Source organism: Falco biarmicus, chromosome 18, assembly GCF_023638135.1.
Source record: "Falco biarmicus isolate bFalBia1 chromosome 18, bFalBia1.pri, whole genome shotgun sequence".
Taxonomy (NCBI): Eukaryota; Metazoa; Chordata; class Aves; order Falconiformes; family Falconidae; genus Falco; species Falco biarmicus.
Window position 1 is genome coordinate 3,688,226 of NC_079305.1, and position 17,493 is coordinate 3,705,718.

At 50.0% G+C, this 17,493-nt stretch overlaps 1 protein-coding gene across 2 annotated transcripts; it reads right to left on the reverse strand.

Moving 5' to 3' along the window:
- Positions 1–46: 46 nt before the first annotated feature.
- On the reverse strand, positions 47–9,981 carry CHMP7 (charged multivesicular body protein 7). Of its 2 annotated transcripts, none has more exons than XM_056363084.1 (10): positions 9,604–9,981; positions 8,225–8,399; positions 6,619–6,804; positions 5,772–5,905; positions 5,318–5,366; positions 4,872–4,991; positions 4,446–4,544; positions 3,434–3,494; positions 2,631–2,795; positions 47–1,782 (listed from the first exon to the last, which is right to left on the reverse strand). In XM_056363084.1, exons 1-10 carry the CDS (start codon positions 9,891–9,893, stop codon positions 1,718–1,720), a joined length of 1,344 nt encoding a protein of 447 aa, XP_056219059.1. In that variant the 5' UTR covers positions 9,894–9,981; the 3' UTR covers positions 47–1,717. The 2 variants fall into 2 exon arrangements, with proteins under 2 accessions (XP_056219059.1, XP_056219060.1); XM_056363085.1 differs by having other exon boundaries at positions 2,631–2,792; positions 9,604–9,980.
- Positions 9,982–17,493: the final 7,512 nt, after the last annotated feature.

Below are 17,493 nucleotides of genomic sequence, written 5' to 3' on the forward strand. Positions count from 1 at the left end.
CAGTGATCTGTGGCACAGGGAAAGAAAAAGAGGCACCACAAGGGACTCCGGTTCCTCCCCTCCCCTTTATTACACGTAGGCAGAGAAGACAGTGGTTTTTCTCCCGTTTACTTACAAAGGAAAGGAATACAGAGCTCCAAGTCATTTTACACAATTCCGTGTGCAGCCTGGGTAAACTGCTAGCTGGCGACAGCACACCTTCTCTGGCAGGAGCCTGCGCTCTGGAACAAAGCGACAATGAAGCCAGAGCCAACACAACACCCTGGTGACACCTGTAACTTCTTCCTCTGTCCTCTGGGGCTAAAAGCTGGGTCTTCAATAATGAACAGGACACGGGAGCTCCAGCCCTAGTTTACCATTCACCCAAGCTGCCATCCACATAGCTCGAGCAATGGAGCTTGGTACAAGAGGCAGCGCAGAAATGGTGACAGGAATACATTCCAAGTCAGGGAGGGGAGGACTGGTTACACACCACCACGTAGCTAGTCACTCCCCCGCCACGCACAGGCTCTGTGTGCAGAAAGCCCAGTTAACAGCACATTCCCCTCCTGAAAGAATTAAATTTATTCATGTTCAGTATCGGGCTTTCTGCTCTTCCATGTGCATACCCATAATAAAAAAGTGACCTGCAAAAGATGACGATTTCACTTCTGATGGGTGAAGACAGCCTCTAAAACACACCTTCAGTTGCTGTGCTCAGTTTTTCTTTTTTTCATTAGAAACATTTACAGGGTTTTGTTTTGGGGCTTTCTAATAACCCATAATCTTGTGGAATTGCAACATCAGGACTGAAGGGAACGTCCGGGCTGTTATATGAAACTGTCCTCTCGGAAAGGGAAAACGATGCATCCCTTCTCCTCCCACCTCCAATCGCACAATAGGGGAGCTCAAAGCAAATCACCCTGCAGCTCCCGAAGAAGTTCTGCAAACAGGGAAGATAGAAAAATAGCGAACAGCTCAGGCTTCAAGTAAGGGCAAGCAGAAAACTGTATTTATAGTGACCACAAGCCTCTGTCACAACAGGCAGTGTAAGAAACTCCTTCATTTAAAATCTTTTGCAGGTCTCCCTTTTAAGGCCTTAAGAGTCTTTACAGAAAGAGGAATTATTTTTGTCTTGTGCTTGCAATTGCTGCCCCCTAGAGCAACAACAAAATCTCCTACAATTTAACAGTTACAGTGTCTAGTTGTCCACGACCGTGCAAAATACAGACAGGGAGGGATAGAACTACCAACAGGTGTTTAAGCTTCTTGCAGATAAGTACCGTCCTTGACATAAGTTAGGTGCCAAGTGTTTTAAACAACCACACAAACAGCCAAATGTTGAGCAACTGCAATACTGCTGCAATTCAGGTACTCAACATCAGCCACAGCAAAGGAAAAAAGCCCAAACCAAAACGAGCACTGTTATGGACACAGAAGAGTTCATCTTCACTGGGCAGAATAGTGAATTGCATTCCCAGAAGGGAAGACTGGATGTCGCAGAGTGACTTGGGATCACAAGTCAAACTGAGACCAGTGCAGATGTTGGCACAGATGACAAACACCAGCTGGGGGCCAGTTCCAGAGTGGATTGTCACGGCAGGAGATCCTGTTGCTGAGCAAAGTGATATCCATGAAGAACAGAGGAGTGTTACCCCTCTCGCCAGAAGTTCTAGTCATTAGTTAAGGGACTTTAAGACAACTTCTCAAACTGCAGCAACAGGATTCTGTTGGGTCTTTAGAGATTCAGTCCCAGAGCTGTTTTGGGTTCAGGGGAAGCAGAGGGAGTCTTTTGTGCCAAATCTAAAAGAAAATTGCAACAGAGAGAGATCAGTTTTCATCAGTAAGAGGGACTAGATCAACCACGTCCGTAACTAACAAATACAGCTTCAGAGCACCTCAGTGCTTCAATATTCAATCGAATTCTCTCAGAAACCCACGCTTCAGGTTTGAGAGGGGACACCGAGTGTTCTCCTGCTGTGAAACCTGACAGTATCAGCTGCCCAAATAGGAAGAAAAATGTATGGACAGTCCTCTGACATTGTTTAATTTTCCTTTCAGGAATCTGTTGATGAAATCTACCCCCGTCCCCGACAGGTCTAGGGGAAGCTCAGCATGCAGTTCAAGCCCGTAAGCTCTGGTCACTCACTGTTACTAAATCAAGACTAGTTTAGTACTAGTTTAAGCAGACGTCATACCCATAACACACAAGACATAGTAAGCACAGAACAGAGAAGATGCTGTGTGCTTGGCAGCAACAGGCATGAAACTGATGGTCTACTTTATCACCGTTAACAGAAGAGATAAAAAACACTGGCTGGCTTTGTACAGGCTTGGTTTAACGACAACAAAAAATAATTAGTCCACGCACTAGCTCCCTCATAGGGCCTTCAACTTTCCTATACCCCATGGCAGAAAGCCCAGGCAGGATTTCTAGCACAGAGGGAAGTTCTCTCAAGACAGAGTCTGGTAGTGACAGACAATGCTACTGAGCACCTGGCAGGGATACCAGGAGAGCTTGCTTTCAACTGTGTAACTGGAATTGGGAAAAATTCCGGTTCAGACTTGAGTTCTGCTAGACATCCCTCATTTTACAAGGCTGTCATAGACCGTAATAGCAGCCAGCTAACGCTACTTGCTGACATCCATACCTCCATCAGAAACAGAGAGCTTTTCCAATTCAGCTTCAAGCTCAGCATCAGAAATAGGTAGATCCAGCACCTTCTGGGGAACAGGAGGCAGATCTACAGGCTCCTTAGTCGAGTCCTGGAGGAGACTGTCCAGCTCCTTCTCAAGTTCCTCAGCGTCCGTCTCTGCTGATTAAAGAAAACATTCAGTTCCCAGCAGAGTTAAGTAGTGTCTTTGCAGCACAGAGTGAGATCCCAGTTTAAGCGAGGTATTATTACTCCCATCCATCATTACTCATAACAATAAGGAACTCCCTGTGCTGCTTCTAACAGTGAAAATTCAGTCCTGATCTCAGGAAGAAGCTACTCCTTTAGAAGTGCTTGTGCTGAGGCATCTAAGGGCAAGAAAACATTTCAGCAGAGACGAACAAGCTGCAGCAACACACAGGTCAGAGGAAAGAGATCATCACTTAAAAAACAAAGTGGCAGCCATTCTAAAAACAGATTTAAATCAACACTGCACAACTCTGAACTGAAACCCACCAACACTTAAGAGACTACAAGGATTTGGAGATGCACAAATGCCGATTCCCCTGCAACCCGCTGTCAAAGAAACCCACCCTTGTCAGTCCTCATTCCCTCTCAAGGCACCAGCAGCAACAGCCTCGGTATTTCAGTAAGTGCTTATCCTCCCAGGAAGGAGGGCTAGACACGTGTGGGGAGGGAGCAGGGAAGGGATAGCAGCACAAAGGGCCAGAAGTGGCAAAAAAAAAAAAAAAAAAAAAAAAAAAAAAAAAAAAGAGAAGGATGAAAACCCCCAAACATACCTAGACCATTGACCCCCACTCCAGCCAGAGTCTGGGCTACTTCATCTTGAGTATCACAAAGCTGAGGAAAAATACACAGCGTTTGATACAGAATATAAATTAATCTTATGTCTTACTGTAGCCACCTGTGTCAAAATTAGAAATAACAAAAAATAAAAAACACAAACCAACCAAAAAAAATCAGAAGTTGACTTAAAGACAGCAGGTACTACTGCAAAAGAGACTCCCAACATGACAGCTTTTTCACTAGTGGAAGCAGTAACATGGAAGATTTATCAGAAGTGCTACAAGACCAAGTAGCATGTTTGAGGATCTAACCTGAAACAGAATTTCATAGTGGAAAAAAATAACCCTGCTAATTTTAGCTTTTTCCTCTAAGTAACGAGCTTATACGGTGGCTTAGGCTATTAAAATAAGGAAGCTGAAGACCAATACATCTCCGCTATGAAATTTTACAGATAGCTTCTCACTAGTTGAAGTCACTGTTTAAGTACACCAGGCTGAAGCTGCTAAAAAAGTAATCCTTTTCTGTTTTTTACACCAGCTTGTGCAGACAGATTGCTCTCTTCATTTCAATTCATTCAAAATAAATTCCTCTCCTTTCCCTTACCGAATTACAGAAGATCACGGGTTTGGCAGTTTTAAGAGCCTGTTTTTATGCACATAGTTGCATTCCAGCTTCTAAAGGTATGAACAGACCTTGCTCAACATTCCCTAGGAAAGTTGCGTGCTTGCACAACATTGCTAACCAAAAGAACGCGTGAAATACACACGTTTAACATAAGTTGTGACTACTAGCCAGCAATAAATGCAAATACATAAAACCACATGCAGCCAGTCATCTGAAGACCTCTCCTTGCCGATCTAAAAAGATCATGTCTGTTTGCTCCGGTGACATATGGAACAGGAACCAAACAGCGCCAGAAGCCTCAGCATTAAGAGCTGGGCAAGCTTGCTGTGTACATCTACACACCACTTGCTTGTTCATGTAGATGTGCTCTTATTTCAGTACCTCTTGTATCTGATCCACCAGGTTCTCCGCCTTCTCCACAGTAACATCCTTCATAGACAGTTTCAGAGCTCCCACACCAGCTTGATAGGCGTTAAATACCTTTAAACAAAAAATAAAATTAAAAAAAAACCTTGAGATGCACAGTGCTAAGAACAAAAAACAGGCAGCGTAACCTTCTCTGAAGACCTGTTTTCCAAGCAGGACCCTCAGAGAAACATTAACATCCAAGCAGAAAACCGAACCACAAAAGCAGGTTTATTCAGAGCGATATCCCAACAATAACAAAAACAATTCTGTTTCCTAGAGCAGAGAATAAAGTCCTACCAGCCAGCTCGCACCCCACAGGCAAGAGCTCTGACAAGCAGGTAAAGCGGCACAGATGAGAAGAGTGAGGCTAAAGCGAGATGGACAAAATTAACACGCTACCATCTGGTCAGTCTGGGAGGCATATATACGATCCAAGATCCCCTGCACGGCATCCAGCTTGGAATGAAGCTCTTCAATGCGCCTTTCCGTCCTTCTTTTGGACTTCAAGCATCTCAGGGCCTGGAGACATTACACAGACTTGGATCACAAACCAGGCAGCACTCCAAGAAAGTGTAAAAAAAAAAAAATAAATAAATATAGCAATTCCTCTGCAGCAAGGTACAAAAACACACCCCAGAGCTGGTTTTAAGAGCTAGATAATTCCATTTTTCACTCTGGACAAATATATTCTTATTTTCACCTTAAGGAGACCCTTGGCCTCAGGAACACCACTTCAACACATGCAAGATTAAGAATACCATGTCTAGCCCTGGTCATCATCTGCAGTTAGGGACCAGCTCCAAGACACTTAGCTTGTAGTTCCTTCCAAATAGAACAATACTTACCAATTGCTTTTTCCCAGCTCTACAAGCACTCCGGGCATCCTCTTTACACCTGTACAGATGCAAGAAGGAAAAGCAGCTTATTCCTTTGCAAGCAGTAGTTATTTTACAAATCAGCAACTATCCTCACTACGTTGCTCTGCCGCAGAGGTGACCGAGTAACGATGCATTTTTGATACAACCACCCTTAAGCCATTGCTGCTTCTCTGAAGCAGTCCTTGAATGCATTCCAAATCTCTGCGAAAACTTCTGACATCCATTCGCTGCCCGTTGTTTTCACAGGGACAGGAAACAAAGACTGGAAAACCTGCCCTACCACATGACTGTGGCTACTATGTTTACTGAACAGGAAAGAATAACTCGTGCTTTCAGAGAACAGCTTCGTTCTAACTATGTCACAGGAATACAAAGATCTACATTACACAGACACTCTTCCCACCACCCTTCCCCAAATTACTTCTCTGCTTCCTGGGAAAGGGACTCCACCTTCTGTGACAGCAGCTGTTCGCTTTGCATCAACTGATAGACTCCAATGTCCACATCGTTCATTGGGGAGACTTTGGCATGAAGACCTCGGGCAAACTTCACGATCTAAAGAAAGAGAACCACATGCTCAAGCCCCTTGTCTCCAGAACCTACGCCTGCTGTAGAAATACTTTCACTCTGATGGAAAGAAAAGATGCTTTTACACCCCCAGTTTTAACCTCGTCATAGAGCCATGAGGACGTACCAGTCACCATATAGTCTAATATTAAACTAGACAGGATCAAGTAACATCAGCATGAAAACAGAAAGCCTTAACAGGACACCCTAAAGATTTAAAGCTGTCCTGGTGCTCTGAACAGTGCATGGCAATGTCACACTTCCGAGTACCTCAGTAGTGAACTGTACAGTGCAGAACACTACAGGGAAACCTGCCATCTTAGAGATGACAGCGCCTGCATCTCCGTAGTTACTGACAGACAGGAGAACCTTTCCACAGAAAGTGGAACGCTGATTCCAGTGGTGTGGAGTGACTTTAATTTGGGTAGCTGGAAACAGTCAACCTGCAGGTAGACAACGACAGCATCTGCCAATTTTCTAGCTGTTAAATTACTCAGGCAATATTGCAAATGTTTAAAGAACCTGTTATGCACGAAGGAGGATTGAATCTCACCTATAACCAAATCACAATGTTGGAGTGCATAGATTTTACTTTTCCAAACAAAGAACACCTATGTTTAGCCAATAAAGTATTCTTTCCAGCCAGACGAAATGCAAGACAGGGATTATACCACCCAAAAGCAGTCACCTTTACCCTGTACCTTCTCTCCATTCTGTTCCAGGATCGTGACCCTCTTTTCCTTTTGCAGCTGGAGAAGCAGCAAGTAGAACGTCCTTTCATCTGGACAAACATTGGCACAGAGGGAACGCAGCTCAGAGAGGGCAACAACCGGGTGAGAAGAAAGCGCAGAGTTCTGATACAGGCGATAAACTTCCTCTGCCTTCTCCTGAAGGGAAGGAACAGAGCTGTCTATTAGTTTACACAGCACTCTTCCTTCTCTCACAACAGCTGCCAAGTCCACACCTGCTTCCTCCCACACGCTGATGGTGAAAAGTTAAAGACGCATTGTTTTTGTCTAGACAGACTTTCAGAATGAGTTGTACGTTAACATTCAAAAGCAATTACAACGCTTTAAAAAATATCACCGTTAATGGAATGAAAAATAGCACGGTTTTCCAGGAGAACCAAAACTACACTATTCACATTCCCTGTAGAAACATCATGGAACAACATAGGAACTACACAGGCAGCAGGTTGGCTTCCTCTGCACTTCTTGAAATCCACCTCCCCTCTGCCCCAAGTTTAAACCCAATAAAAGCTTTTCCTTACTCCACACCGTAATTGCGTGCACCAAGTCATTTTGCACCACGTGTGTGCAGGCAAGGGAAAAAGAAAAGCCTTCCCCATTTCAGGTGAGGATTATGGTCCACTTGAGACTACAGAAACAACTCTTTCCATCCACCCCCCGATTCCCCATCAAGGCTTGTGGTTTTCCAGGCAGCGTTTTGAAGAAGTTTCTCTCCTCCCCCGTGCGCACACCCTCTTGAAAGGGCTGTGGAATGCCCACTGCAGAGGGGAGACACCGTCTGATGTCAGAGTAACTACAAATAAAGGAACACATCTAAAGGGTTCTTGCACTTCTGCCAGTTCCAGTCATTTAGGCACCACCTGCATGCAACAGCAGCAAGTCTTGGTGCTAATTTTAACAGTCACAGAATAACACAGACAGGACCCCAAGGTCCCGACAGCCAGCACTGCACCATCCAAGTCAGACTGAGCAACAATGAATTACGTGAATTCACAATGCAACCCACAAGCCTACCACTAACAACATGCCAAAGAAAAGGGTCTTTGACAGGATCCAAGGGCAGTTCTAATCACATCTGAAAAGGCAAGCTGAAAGCAAGTGCCCTGGAGTGAAAGTAGCCTTTAATAATGCACATGCAAGTGCTGCTCGATGATACGCTGGACTGACAAGACAGTGACTTCTACGCCACCCGTTTCTCCCTACAACAGATGGCACTCAGCCTGCAAGTTTCTCTTCCATACTACACTTGCACAAACTCAAACCTGAGATTTACAGCGGTTTCACAGCATACTACTTGCCCTCCCAGGCAAGCAAGCAAGCCTGCCTCTCCCATTTCTTGGAAGTCAGTGAAAAGTCATGACGTTAGTTTCAAGGAACATCTGTAGATATACTACTTCTTATCCGTGAGTTATTCCATCCATCTCTCTACAGGCTTTTAAACACCTAAGGGGTACAATTGAAGGCGTCTTCAACCCTGACCCTTCCTTGCTAGCATATTAAATGACTCACGGTTTTTCTGGAGATGCATAATTTTGAGAAAGCTCTCAACAACACTCACCTGAAGCAGCTCCACATAAATCAGAACTTCCTCTTCCTCAGGGATTTTACTGTCACCCAGCACACTGGAGAGAGTCCACTTCAGGGGCTTCAGAATGAAGACTCCCACACCCCAGGAGATCCAGCTGCTGTCTACACTGGCCATGAAGTCTGACTCCCTCTGCAGCTTGCCACGTCTAGAGAAAAGACATGCACGCACAACTGAATACGGTCAGTCTAAACTTTTTCACTGGCAGTAAGCAAGAACGCCAGCATGAAGAATTATTAACTGAAACTATAATCTAGGCTTTGTGCATCCACAGTCCTAAAGGCGTTTTCTAAGACCAGCTTCTAGCTACAATTTGATGTATTACAACTGGGTATTGAAATGGCACAGGGATCTCCACCTCCTCCCACAGGTCTTTTGTTTACTATTTTTCCAGTTTCACAAGTCTCCCAGTTTTCTGACATGAAACTGCTGAGGCACAGCACACAGAAATCAAGAGAGTCAGTTTTTAGAGGAGACAGGTGGACACTTCAGTCTCCTTCTGTGGAGGTACTGAAAACCCACCCGGGATGTGATTCTGTGCAACCTGCTCTAGGAGAACCTGTTTCAGCAGGGGTTTGGACTAGATTATCTCCAGAGGTGCCTTCTGACCTCAACTATCCTGTGACACTTCAATCGTGCATTCAATTGCAAAGATGGCTTTTCTCAGATCTAGAGATTTTACAGACAGTCTCAGCTAGCTCCTGCTGTTCTTGAATCTTTTCAGGGCATCAGCCCCAAGCTCTAATTTCACAACACAAAACCCCTGGCTGCAAACACCAGCACACCACATCCCCACATGCCCTACAGCACACACCACTGGGTCGTCGCAACAACCATAGCATTTCAGGGAACAAAATTTAACACAAAGCTCCCGCAGCACAGTATTCCCTTGGGATCCCCGCGCTCCCCGCTGCCCTCCCACACCTCCTGTGAGCGCCTCTGGCTCCTGTCCACGCTTTACCTTGCACAGGGCTCCCAAATTCCCCCCGCAAAAGGTAACCCCCTATTCCCTCGGTGCTCTGCTCTCCTCTCCTCTGCAAGGCCTGGCACCGCCACAAACCCCCCTCACGCTCTCCCACCGCCAGCGCAGGCCGCCACCTCCCCAAGCCCGGCACCAGGCCTTCCCCCCCGGCCCCCTGCACCCCCAGAGCTCCCCCCCTGCCATGCACACATGGAGCTCTCCTTATCCCGCATCCATGGCGCAAAGCTCCCTCACACCCCCCGCCTTCGGCAGCCACCCCTCCTCAGGCCTCCCCTCCCTCACAGGGCCCCCCCGAGGCCTCGCCTGCCCCCAGCCCCCGCAGCGGGAGGGCTGCCAGGCCCAGGCCCCCCCCCGCCACCGCCGGCGGTACCTGAGGAGCTCCCGGAGGACGGTGCCGAGGCCCAGCGGGAGGCTGCCGCGCCGCTCGAAGCCGTGCTGCAGCTCCCGCAGGCAGGTACGCACGACGCCCCGGCGGCGGCCGCGGGCCAGCACCAGCCCGACCCAGAAGGCCATCTTGCTGTCCCACTCGGTGCTGTTCACCTCGCGGCTCTGCTTGAAAGCCGAGAAGAGAAAAGCCATACGCTCGTCGTCCGTCTCCCACTCGGGCGGCAGGTCCCCCGCCGGGGCCGGCCCAGGCGGCGCCCGCCCCGGGCTGCACATCTACGCGAGCCCCCGGCTCCGCCGCGGCCTCCGCCCGGCCGGGACCCGCCTGGCTGCCGGGGAGGCGCACAGGGCGCATGCGCGCTGCTCCCCCCCCCGCCGCCTTTGTGTGGGCTGCCCCGCGCCGCCCCCCGCCCGCCGTGGTACGGCCCTGCGCCTGCGCACTGCGCGCCACCGCCTTCCCGCCGGGCCTTGCGGCAGCCGGGCCTGCGGGGTGGGGAGCGTGGCGTGGGCCTGGGCGAGGTCTCCTGCTGACCCGGCCTTCGCCGCCCACAAAACACACAGGCACTGGCCTCCCGGGTGCGTGACATCATGTAGTGATGTCATTGAGGGTGATGTCATTGGGGCTGATGCAATTCTGCAGAACAGGGCTTGGGTTTCCCCTGCCTTGCTGGAGTCGGGCCTGGAGGCTGTGGCTGCCGTGGGCCTGCGGTGGGGGTTTCCCCCTTGGGCCCCACTCTGGGGCTTGTCAGCCCAGCCCTCTGTTCCCTCCGAACCCAAGGCACCTGCTGGAAACGCCAAGGGGAGCAGCTCTTCATGCTTTGAACCACACCAGATTAACATGGCAAAGGGCTGCTTTGCCTCTGGGGTCTGTCTGCGCTTCACATGTAGAGGAACCAAGTCAAAACTAAGCTGGTGTCGTTTTATTTGTGTTTTGTCACCTTGTGTCGCAGACGCGGCCCAGCCAGGCGTAGAGCCCTGCATGGGCTGTTGGCAGGTGTGCTGTACGCAGGTGCTGCCAGCCATGCACAGAAGTGACGGTTCAGCCACCGCAGCCACAGCTTTCCCCTGCCAAGCCCTGCAAGCATCCAAGACAGCACCGCAGCAGCAAGCAGGATCCTCCCAGCGCCCAGCTCCTCCAACCGCTGCAGGCAGCTGCTGCCTGATGCTGGAGGAGATCTGAAGTGGGAGAGACTGCATAGCTAAAGCACCTGCCTGATGTCCCCATCCCACAAGCATACACCGGTACTGGGGCTGCGCCAGTCTGGCCCTGCTGGGGTGGCTGAAGGCTGTGACAGGCTCCTTTGCAGGGACTTGGGTCTCCACTAATGTCCACAGGCGATGGCTTTCCTGTCCTTTGCAGCTCTTTTCTTCTTTTCCTTCATGTGGCAGGATGTTTGCCATTTCCCCCCATTGCCCGAGAGGCATCACGTGAATCTTGGGATACAGGAGAAGAGCAAGAGAGAGGAGTTTCTTCATGTGGAGTCTGATGTTTTCAGAGTAAAACTCAATGCTACTAAAAAAAAGGGGGAGGCAAACGCTGTCGCTTAACAGAGCTACCAACTTCTACGTATTTCTGTATCACTGCATTTGCCATACGTGATGTTTCTTGCAGAGCAGGGGGGAATTGAACTGTGTCTGGAACCTGTGTGCCCTGCCCCTCGTGGGCACACTCACGGGTTAATCAGCCCTTGTGCTTGGACTTTCCAGGTTTCTCAGATATGTTTGGCTTCCCTGAGAGGCAGGGAGGGAAGGATTGCTTAGATCCATCTGCTGTGATTCCTCTGGCTGGCTCTGATGGTGTGCAGTCATCAGTTTAACCCTGTAACCACTGGGATGCAAAAGCCACCCTGTACCCGCAGGTGTCTCTGGAAATTGGGGAGAAGTCAGCAGGCCCTCAGGATCACAGGACCCCAAGCTTGTTCTACCCCGTGTTTTTATGAGGAAGGTTTTTGAAGGCTGCTGAGCCGTGCCAGAGCCTGTTTGGACCACAGTGCACTCATGCAAGGCTACTCACAACCACGTGTGGCTGCTGGTTTTGTTTTCATTGAGGTTATTTCACATTCATAGTGAGAGAGTCAGTCCTCCACACAGCCCCGCTGACTCGCAGTGTCTTGGTGAGCAAAGGGCACTGACATCGATAAAGCCAAGCCAGCGATGGTCCATTCAGAGGGTTTGGTAACACCGCCTTGGCTCTCTTCCCCTGGCCAGACCTAGATGGTGTGGGGAAGGCAGCAGGTCTCAGAGCAGCCTTTACACACACCCCGAGATCCATGTTTTAAGTCAGGAGATGACTCAGCAGAGGCAAGAGCCTATTTTTATCTTCTCCCAAGCTTTCTGTGTCAAGCTGAAATTTTATATTAATCCTTTCAGTGCTAGCCCCAAAATAACTTCGCCTTCTAACTGCAAAGCCATTCATACCCGAGGGCCTGCGATCTCCAGGAACCCTTCTGCCAAAAACCAGCCAGTTCTTTCCTGCTAAGCAGGGCACGTTTTGGCTGCAGTCAGCAAAGCGCTGTGTCCAGGAAGCTGAATGACGGCATCTAACCGTGAGTTTTGTTCAAAGGAACCGCACAGGGCTGTGTTTATACACCTGAGAAAACTGGCCTTGAACCTGCAGTGCCGGAGGCTGTTGGACCAGGGCGTCACGTGTTCGGTGATAAAAAGAGCCAAGTGAAGGTCTGATCCCGTTCCTGCTCCAGACCAGAAACTCCCTCCTGGAAATTCAGCTGTGGTAAAAACTGTGATACAAGATATAAATTAAAAGATATATTGGCTGAAGAATGAATGTATCCATGTATTTTGAGAAATTCGGGGAAAAGATTCAAGGCATCCTCAGTGTATAAACCCGAAAGCCAGTTTTAAATTTGCTGGCTGTTGTAGCTGTGCGAGGAGATAGAACAACAGCAGCTTGGTCCCTTCGTGATGTCTGCAGGCTCACGTGTGTGACGGGGACATTGGTGCCGCCGGGCAGCGGTTCAGCAGGAGGCGCCTCTGCTCTGCTGAGCCAGCAGGCCTTGCTGCCACCGGTGCGGCTGGACTGCAAGAGCAGGCAGCTGCCGGGCTCCTGCGGGCTTTTCTAGGAGTTTGTAACATTCTAGCTTCGCCCCCACGGAGATTTAAGCTCTCCAAGCTTGAGCAGAAAGCTGGATGTTATGCGATATCGACTATTTCAAACCTCCGACCTGCCGAACCAGGGCTTTCTGCTCCAGTTCTGCTCCAGTTTTGAAGCTGGCAGATGCCTTCATTCGGATATGGAGCCTGGGCTGCAGCTCCTGGGCTGCAACACCCTCACCCCTCTCCTTCATCCCAGAGCTCCTTGTAAGTCCTGGTTCAAGGTGAGGAAAGAGAAGAGGGCAGGGAAAGGGGTAGATCTTAGTTCAGACCCTACGCTGGCAGTTTAAAGTTTCCACTTGCTTTTAGGAGCTCTCTGGGTTAGCAGGGGAAGGAGAGGCATGTAACTGTTTTCCCTTCCCAGTAGCTTCGTACTCAGAGGCAGGGAAGCTCATCAGGAAAGGTGAAGGGAGAAAGGATGAGGAAGTCTGCCCACTTGCCCTCAGCGTCTCCTGAATCCCGAAGATAAGGCAGGCAAAGGGAGTGAAGACAGAAGGCTGAGCATCCCTGTGCCACAGAGGGGAAACTGAAGCACCGAGGGACTGGGTGGCTTCCCCAGACTTGCCCAAGGAAGGGGCTGCAGTGCAATGGGGAATTGAGCTCCGTTCTCACAAAGTTCACAGCCTGGCCTGCCCGCAAGACCTTTGGCTCCCTCTTTAAAAGAGGAACCGGGCATTTATGAGACAAATAATTTGTTTATCCAGAGGGGGGAAGGTCAAAATTATCAGGTCAGCTTCAGATCCCTCCCAGGCACAAAAACGGACGACAGGCAACAAAAAGCTGAAAGTAAAGCTGAATGCTGATGTTCAAAAATAATATATATAGGCACGTAGCCCTTCACCTCCCCAGGGTGTGCTGAAGATCACAGTTTAAAGCAAGATGCTCTGGAAGGGGAGATTAGAGCCTCCTTCACTCCCCAATCTCTTTTAAAGATGGACAATGAGCAAACGGCTGCCACGTTAGACAGGACACGAATATTTCAAGGGTCTGAACCGTTGAGTGCCGCAGGGGCAGGCAGCTCATATGAGGTTAACCACTAACCGTGGCATATAAAACTCAGCTTCCCCAGCCAGCCGTTTATTACAGCTGTCCTCCATGAGCAGTTTGGGCTCCAATCTCCCTTCTCTCCATGACGAGGGAGCGGGAGGTGAGCCACAGTCCTGCTGAAACCCTTACACTCGTTTTATTTTCCACTTGCAACAGAGCTGAGGAAGCAGAGAGGGAATTTGGTATCCCAAAACCATGGTGGGTCCCCTCTTCTTCTCAACGTGCTTAATTTCTGTTTCTGTTGTGGTGCAGCCTCCCCGGCTCCTGGGGAGCTCCTGGTTCACAAGGAGCTGCGGGGATGAGCAGGCTGCTGGTGACAAGGACTGCAGCCTTCCGGAAGGCCTGTCCCTGGGCAATAAACACCCTCCTCCCTCACCCATGACCAGAGCCTGCCCTGAAAATGAGCCTTAAATGGAAACAGCATGCCAGCACAGACGGGGTGGAAATTCTTGCTTGGTGGGTGAACGACATATCTTGCCGGCGTGTCCCACCCCTTGGGATGACTGGGGAGTGGGAGATGGCAAGCATCGCCGGCTTCCCTCAGTAGCTCAAATACCCACAGGCTGGACACAAAGTCATCTTTGTTTGGAGCTGTGTGAAAATATTATCTCTGTGGTTTGTCAGCACAGATAACTCTGTTAGTTCAGTTTTATAAATGGGGAGATTGAGACAGATGGAGAAGGCCCTGCGGCTTCGTAACAAGTGTTTGGCAGGAGGAAGATGAAGTCTCGGGGTTTGGATGCTGAGGGTTGGCCTCCTGCTGCTGAGATGTGTCTGAGGGCCCAGTGCAAACTATGGGGCAAACTGGGAAGCTCCACTTCTGTGTCCCTCCTTCCCCACATCCAGTTCCTCCCAACTGAGTTTATGCACAGCAGTTCTCTAAAAAGCATCAGGTTGATTTTTCAGAGAGAGGAGAGACTGGCGCTTCCCCATCCCACTGAAGAAGCACAGAATATGCAAATTAGCATTTACTCTGACCTAACTGAAAATTTAATTGCTCTCTAAGGACCCAAATGACTTCAGCTGAAGTCAGTGCTATCTACAGCACAGAACACATGGTTTTGGTTAAACAAAAGGCCCTGCATACTTTTGGGGCTTGTAATAGAAGTACCCACCCAGGAAACAAGCAGGAATTCTTCTCTCCTAAATCCCACTTCAGCTTAATTATTTTCAGCATAGACAGCCCTAACTCCTGCAAGGAGAAAACCAGGTTTCCATTGCGCAGCATGGCTGGGCACACAAGCGCTTGCTTTGCCTTGAGTGTGGTCACCAAAGAGAAGATGCTTCCCAAATACCCACATCTTGAGCGGGTTAGCGTTGGCTCTGCTGATCTGGTTGGACCTGAGGAGCCTCGCTGCTTTCCTCCAAGTCCTGGGGCTGCTGCTGGTGCTGGCGAGGTGGTCAGCAGCCCCACTAGCACCCACATTTTCAATGCATTGAGCCCTTTCCCTGTGAGTAGCTTTTTTTCCTGCTGAGCAGCTTTTTTTCCCTGCAGTCCCACCTGAGCGCTGCCACCTATTTTCAGGCTCACACCTGCTGTTGCTTCTGCCTTGGGCAGCGCTTAGAAAAGCATCAGTCACTCACGAGTTATTCATCCGCAGCCTCCGGTGAGTCACGGCATTTTCAAGGAAGGGAGGGAGCCTGCCTGAAGACTTGGCCCACTGAATCCCGCTAACACACACCACAGTTAGTTAGCTCAGAGTTCAGGGCTAGGAAAAGATTAACAAGTCACCACGTTTCTGCCTCGGCTTTGTTTCACAGAATCATGGAACGGTTTGGGTTGGAAGGGACTTTAAAGATCATCCGGTTCCAACCCCGCTGCTGTGGGCAGGGACGTCTTCCACTGGACTGAGTTGCTCCCAGCCCTGTCCAGCCTGGCCTTGGACATTGCTAGGGATGGGGCATACACAGCTGCGCTGGGCAGCCTGGGCCAGCACCTCGCCCGCCACCCTCACAGCACAGAATTTCTTCCTAATATCTCATCTGAATCAGCCCTCTGTCAGTTTAAAGCCACCCCGCCTTGTCCTGTCGCTACACGGCCTTGTACAAAGTTCCCTCAGGACCTGCGGATGCGTCTCATCAGGCCCCATGGACTTGTGCACCTTCAGGTTCCTTAGATAGTCTCAAACCTGATGTCCTACAGTGGGCGGTTCTTCATCCTCCCAGTCCCTGCCTTCGCCTTCTGTGCCTGGGGCGGTGTGGCTGGGGCACTCACTGGTGAAAACTGAAGCAAAAAAAGCTGTTGAGCTCCTCAGCCTTCTCGATATTCCGGGTAACCAGGTCTCCCGTTCCCTTCTGGAGAGGGCCCACGTTTTCCCTAGTCTTCCTTTTACCACCCACGTACCTACAGAAACTTTCCTTGCTGCCCTTGATGTCCCTGGCCAGATTTAATTCTGTCAGGGCTTTAGCTTTCCTCGCCTGATCCCTGGCTGCTTGGCCAATTTCTCTGTATTCCTCCCAGGTTACTCATCCTTGCTTCCACCCTCTGTAGGCTTCTTTTTTGTGTTTGAGTTTGTCCAGGAGTTCCTTGTTTATCCACGCAGGCCTCCTGGTGTTTTTGCCTGGAGGTTGCAAGAAGTGATCGTTGAATATTAACCAACTTTCCTGGGCTCCTCTTCCCTCCAGGGCTTTATCCCATGGTACTCTACCAAGCAGATCCCTAAGAAGCCAAAGTCTGCTCTCCTGGAGCCCGGGGTAGTGAGCTTGCTGTGCGCCCTCCTCACTGCCCTAAAGATCTTGAACTCCAGCATTTCATCATGGTCACTGCAGCCAAGGCTGCCCTTGAGCTTCACATTCCCCACCAGTCCCTCCTCGGTGAGCACAAGGCCCAGCATGGCACCTCTCCTTCCTGGCTCCTCCACCACATGGAGTAGGAAGTTATCAACGCATCCCAGGATTGTCCTGGATTGCCTATGCCCTGCTGTGTTGTCCCTCCAACAGATATTGGGGTGGTTGAAGTCCCCCATGAGGACCAGGGCTTGTGAAGGTGACACTGCTGCTGTCTATAGAAGGCCTCATCCACTCCATCTCCCTGGTGAGCAACCTGTAACAGACCCTGCTATAATGTCACCTGTCCCTGCCGTCCTTTTGCTCCTGACTCAAGCTCTCCATCGGCTCCTCATCCACCCCCGGGCAGAGCTCCCTGCACTCGGGCTCTCACTGCCATAGGGGTGACCCCCCCCCCCTCGCCCCCGCTGCCTGTCCTTCCTTTAAAGCCTGCATCCTTCCAGCCCAACACTCCCGTCGCAGGAGCCATCCCACATCTCTGTGATGCCAACACGGGCACAGTTTTGCCGGAGTACTGTTTTTACACACCATCCAGACAACCTGACTGCAGAAGAGCTGGTTGTGTAACGGCAGAAAGTTCAAAGGTTTAACTTTTTAATTTTTCCCCCCTTTCCACTCAAGTTCCCCCTTCCCATAAAACAAACCAAGCCGAGGTGGAATTTCCCCGCTTTCCAACTCAGAGGCAAAAAGGTGACTGTTTTGTGAGGCAGGCGAGCGTTTCGGCAAGCCGTGCTGTGCCTCTCTGCCCCGTTCCGCTGCGCCCCCCCCGGGAATCCCACCAGGGCATGTTTGTGTAACCCCCTTTTCCATGGAAAACAAAAACCTGTGGCTTTGCTTGCTTGAGGCGGTTGCCGCATGATGGGCAAAAAATGCAAGCTGGAGAAGAACACCCTGGAAGAAACATCCCTGGTGGCTCCCATCGAGCTTTGAA

Coding starts and splice junctions, on each gene's coding strand:
- CHMP7 (XM_056363084.1), bottom strand. CDS start 9,893: ATGTGCAGCCCGGGGCGGGCGCCGCCTGGGCCGGCCCCGGCGGGGGAC. Junction 8,400..9,603: donor GTCCTCCGGGAGCTCCTCAG/GTACCGCCGGCG, acceptor TCTTTTCTCTAG/ACGTGGCAAGCTGCAGAGGG. Junction 1,783..2,630: donor GCTCTCTGTTTCTGATGGAG/GTATGGATGTCA, acceptor ATTTTCTTTTAG/ATTTGGCACAAAAGACTCCC.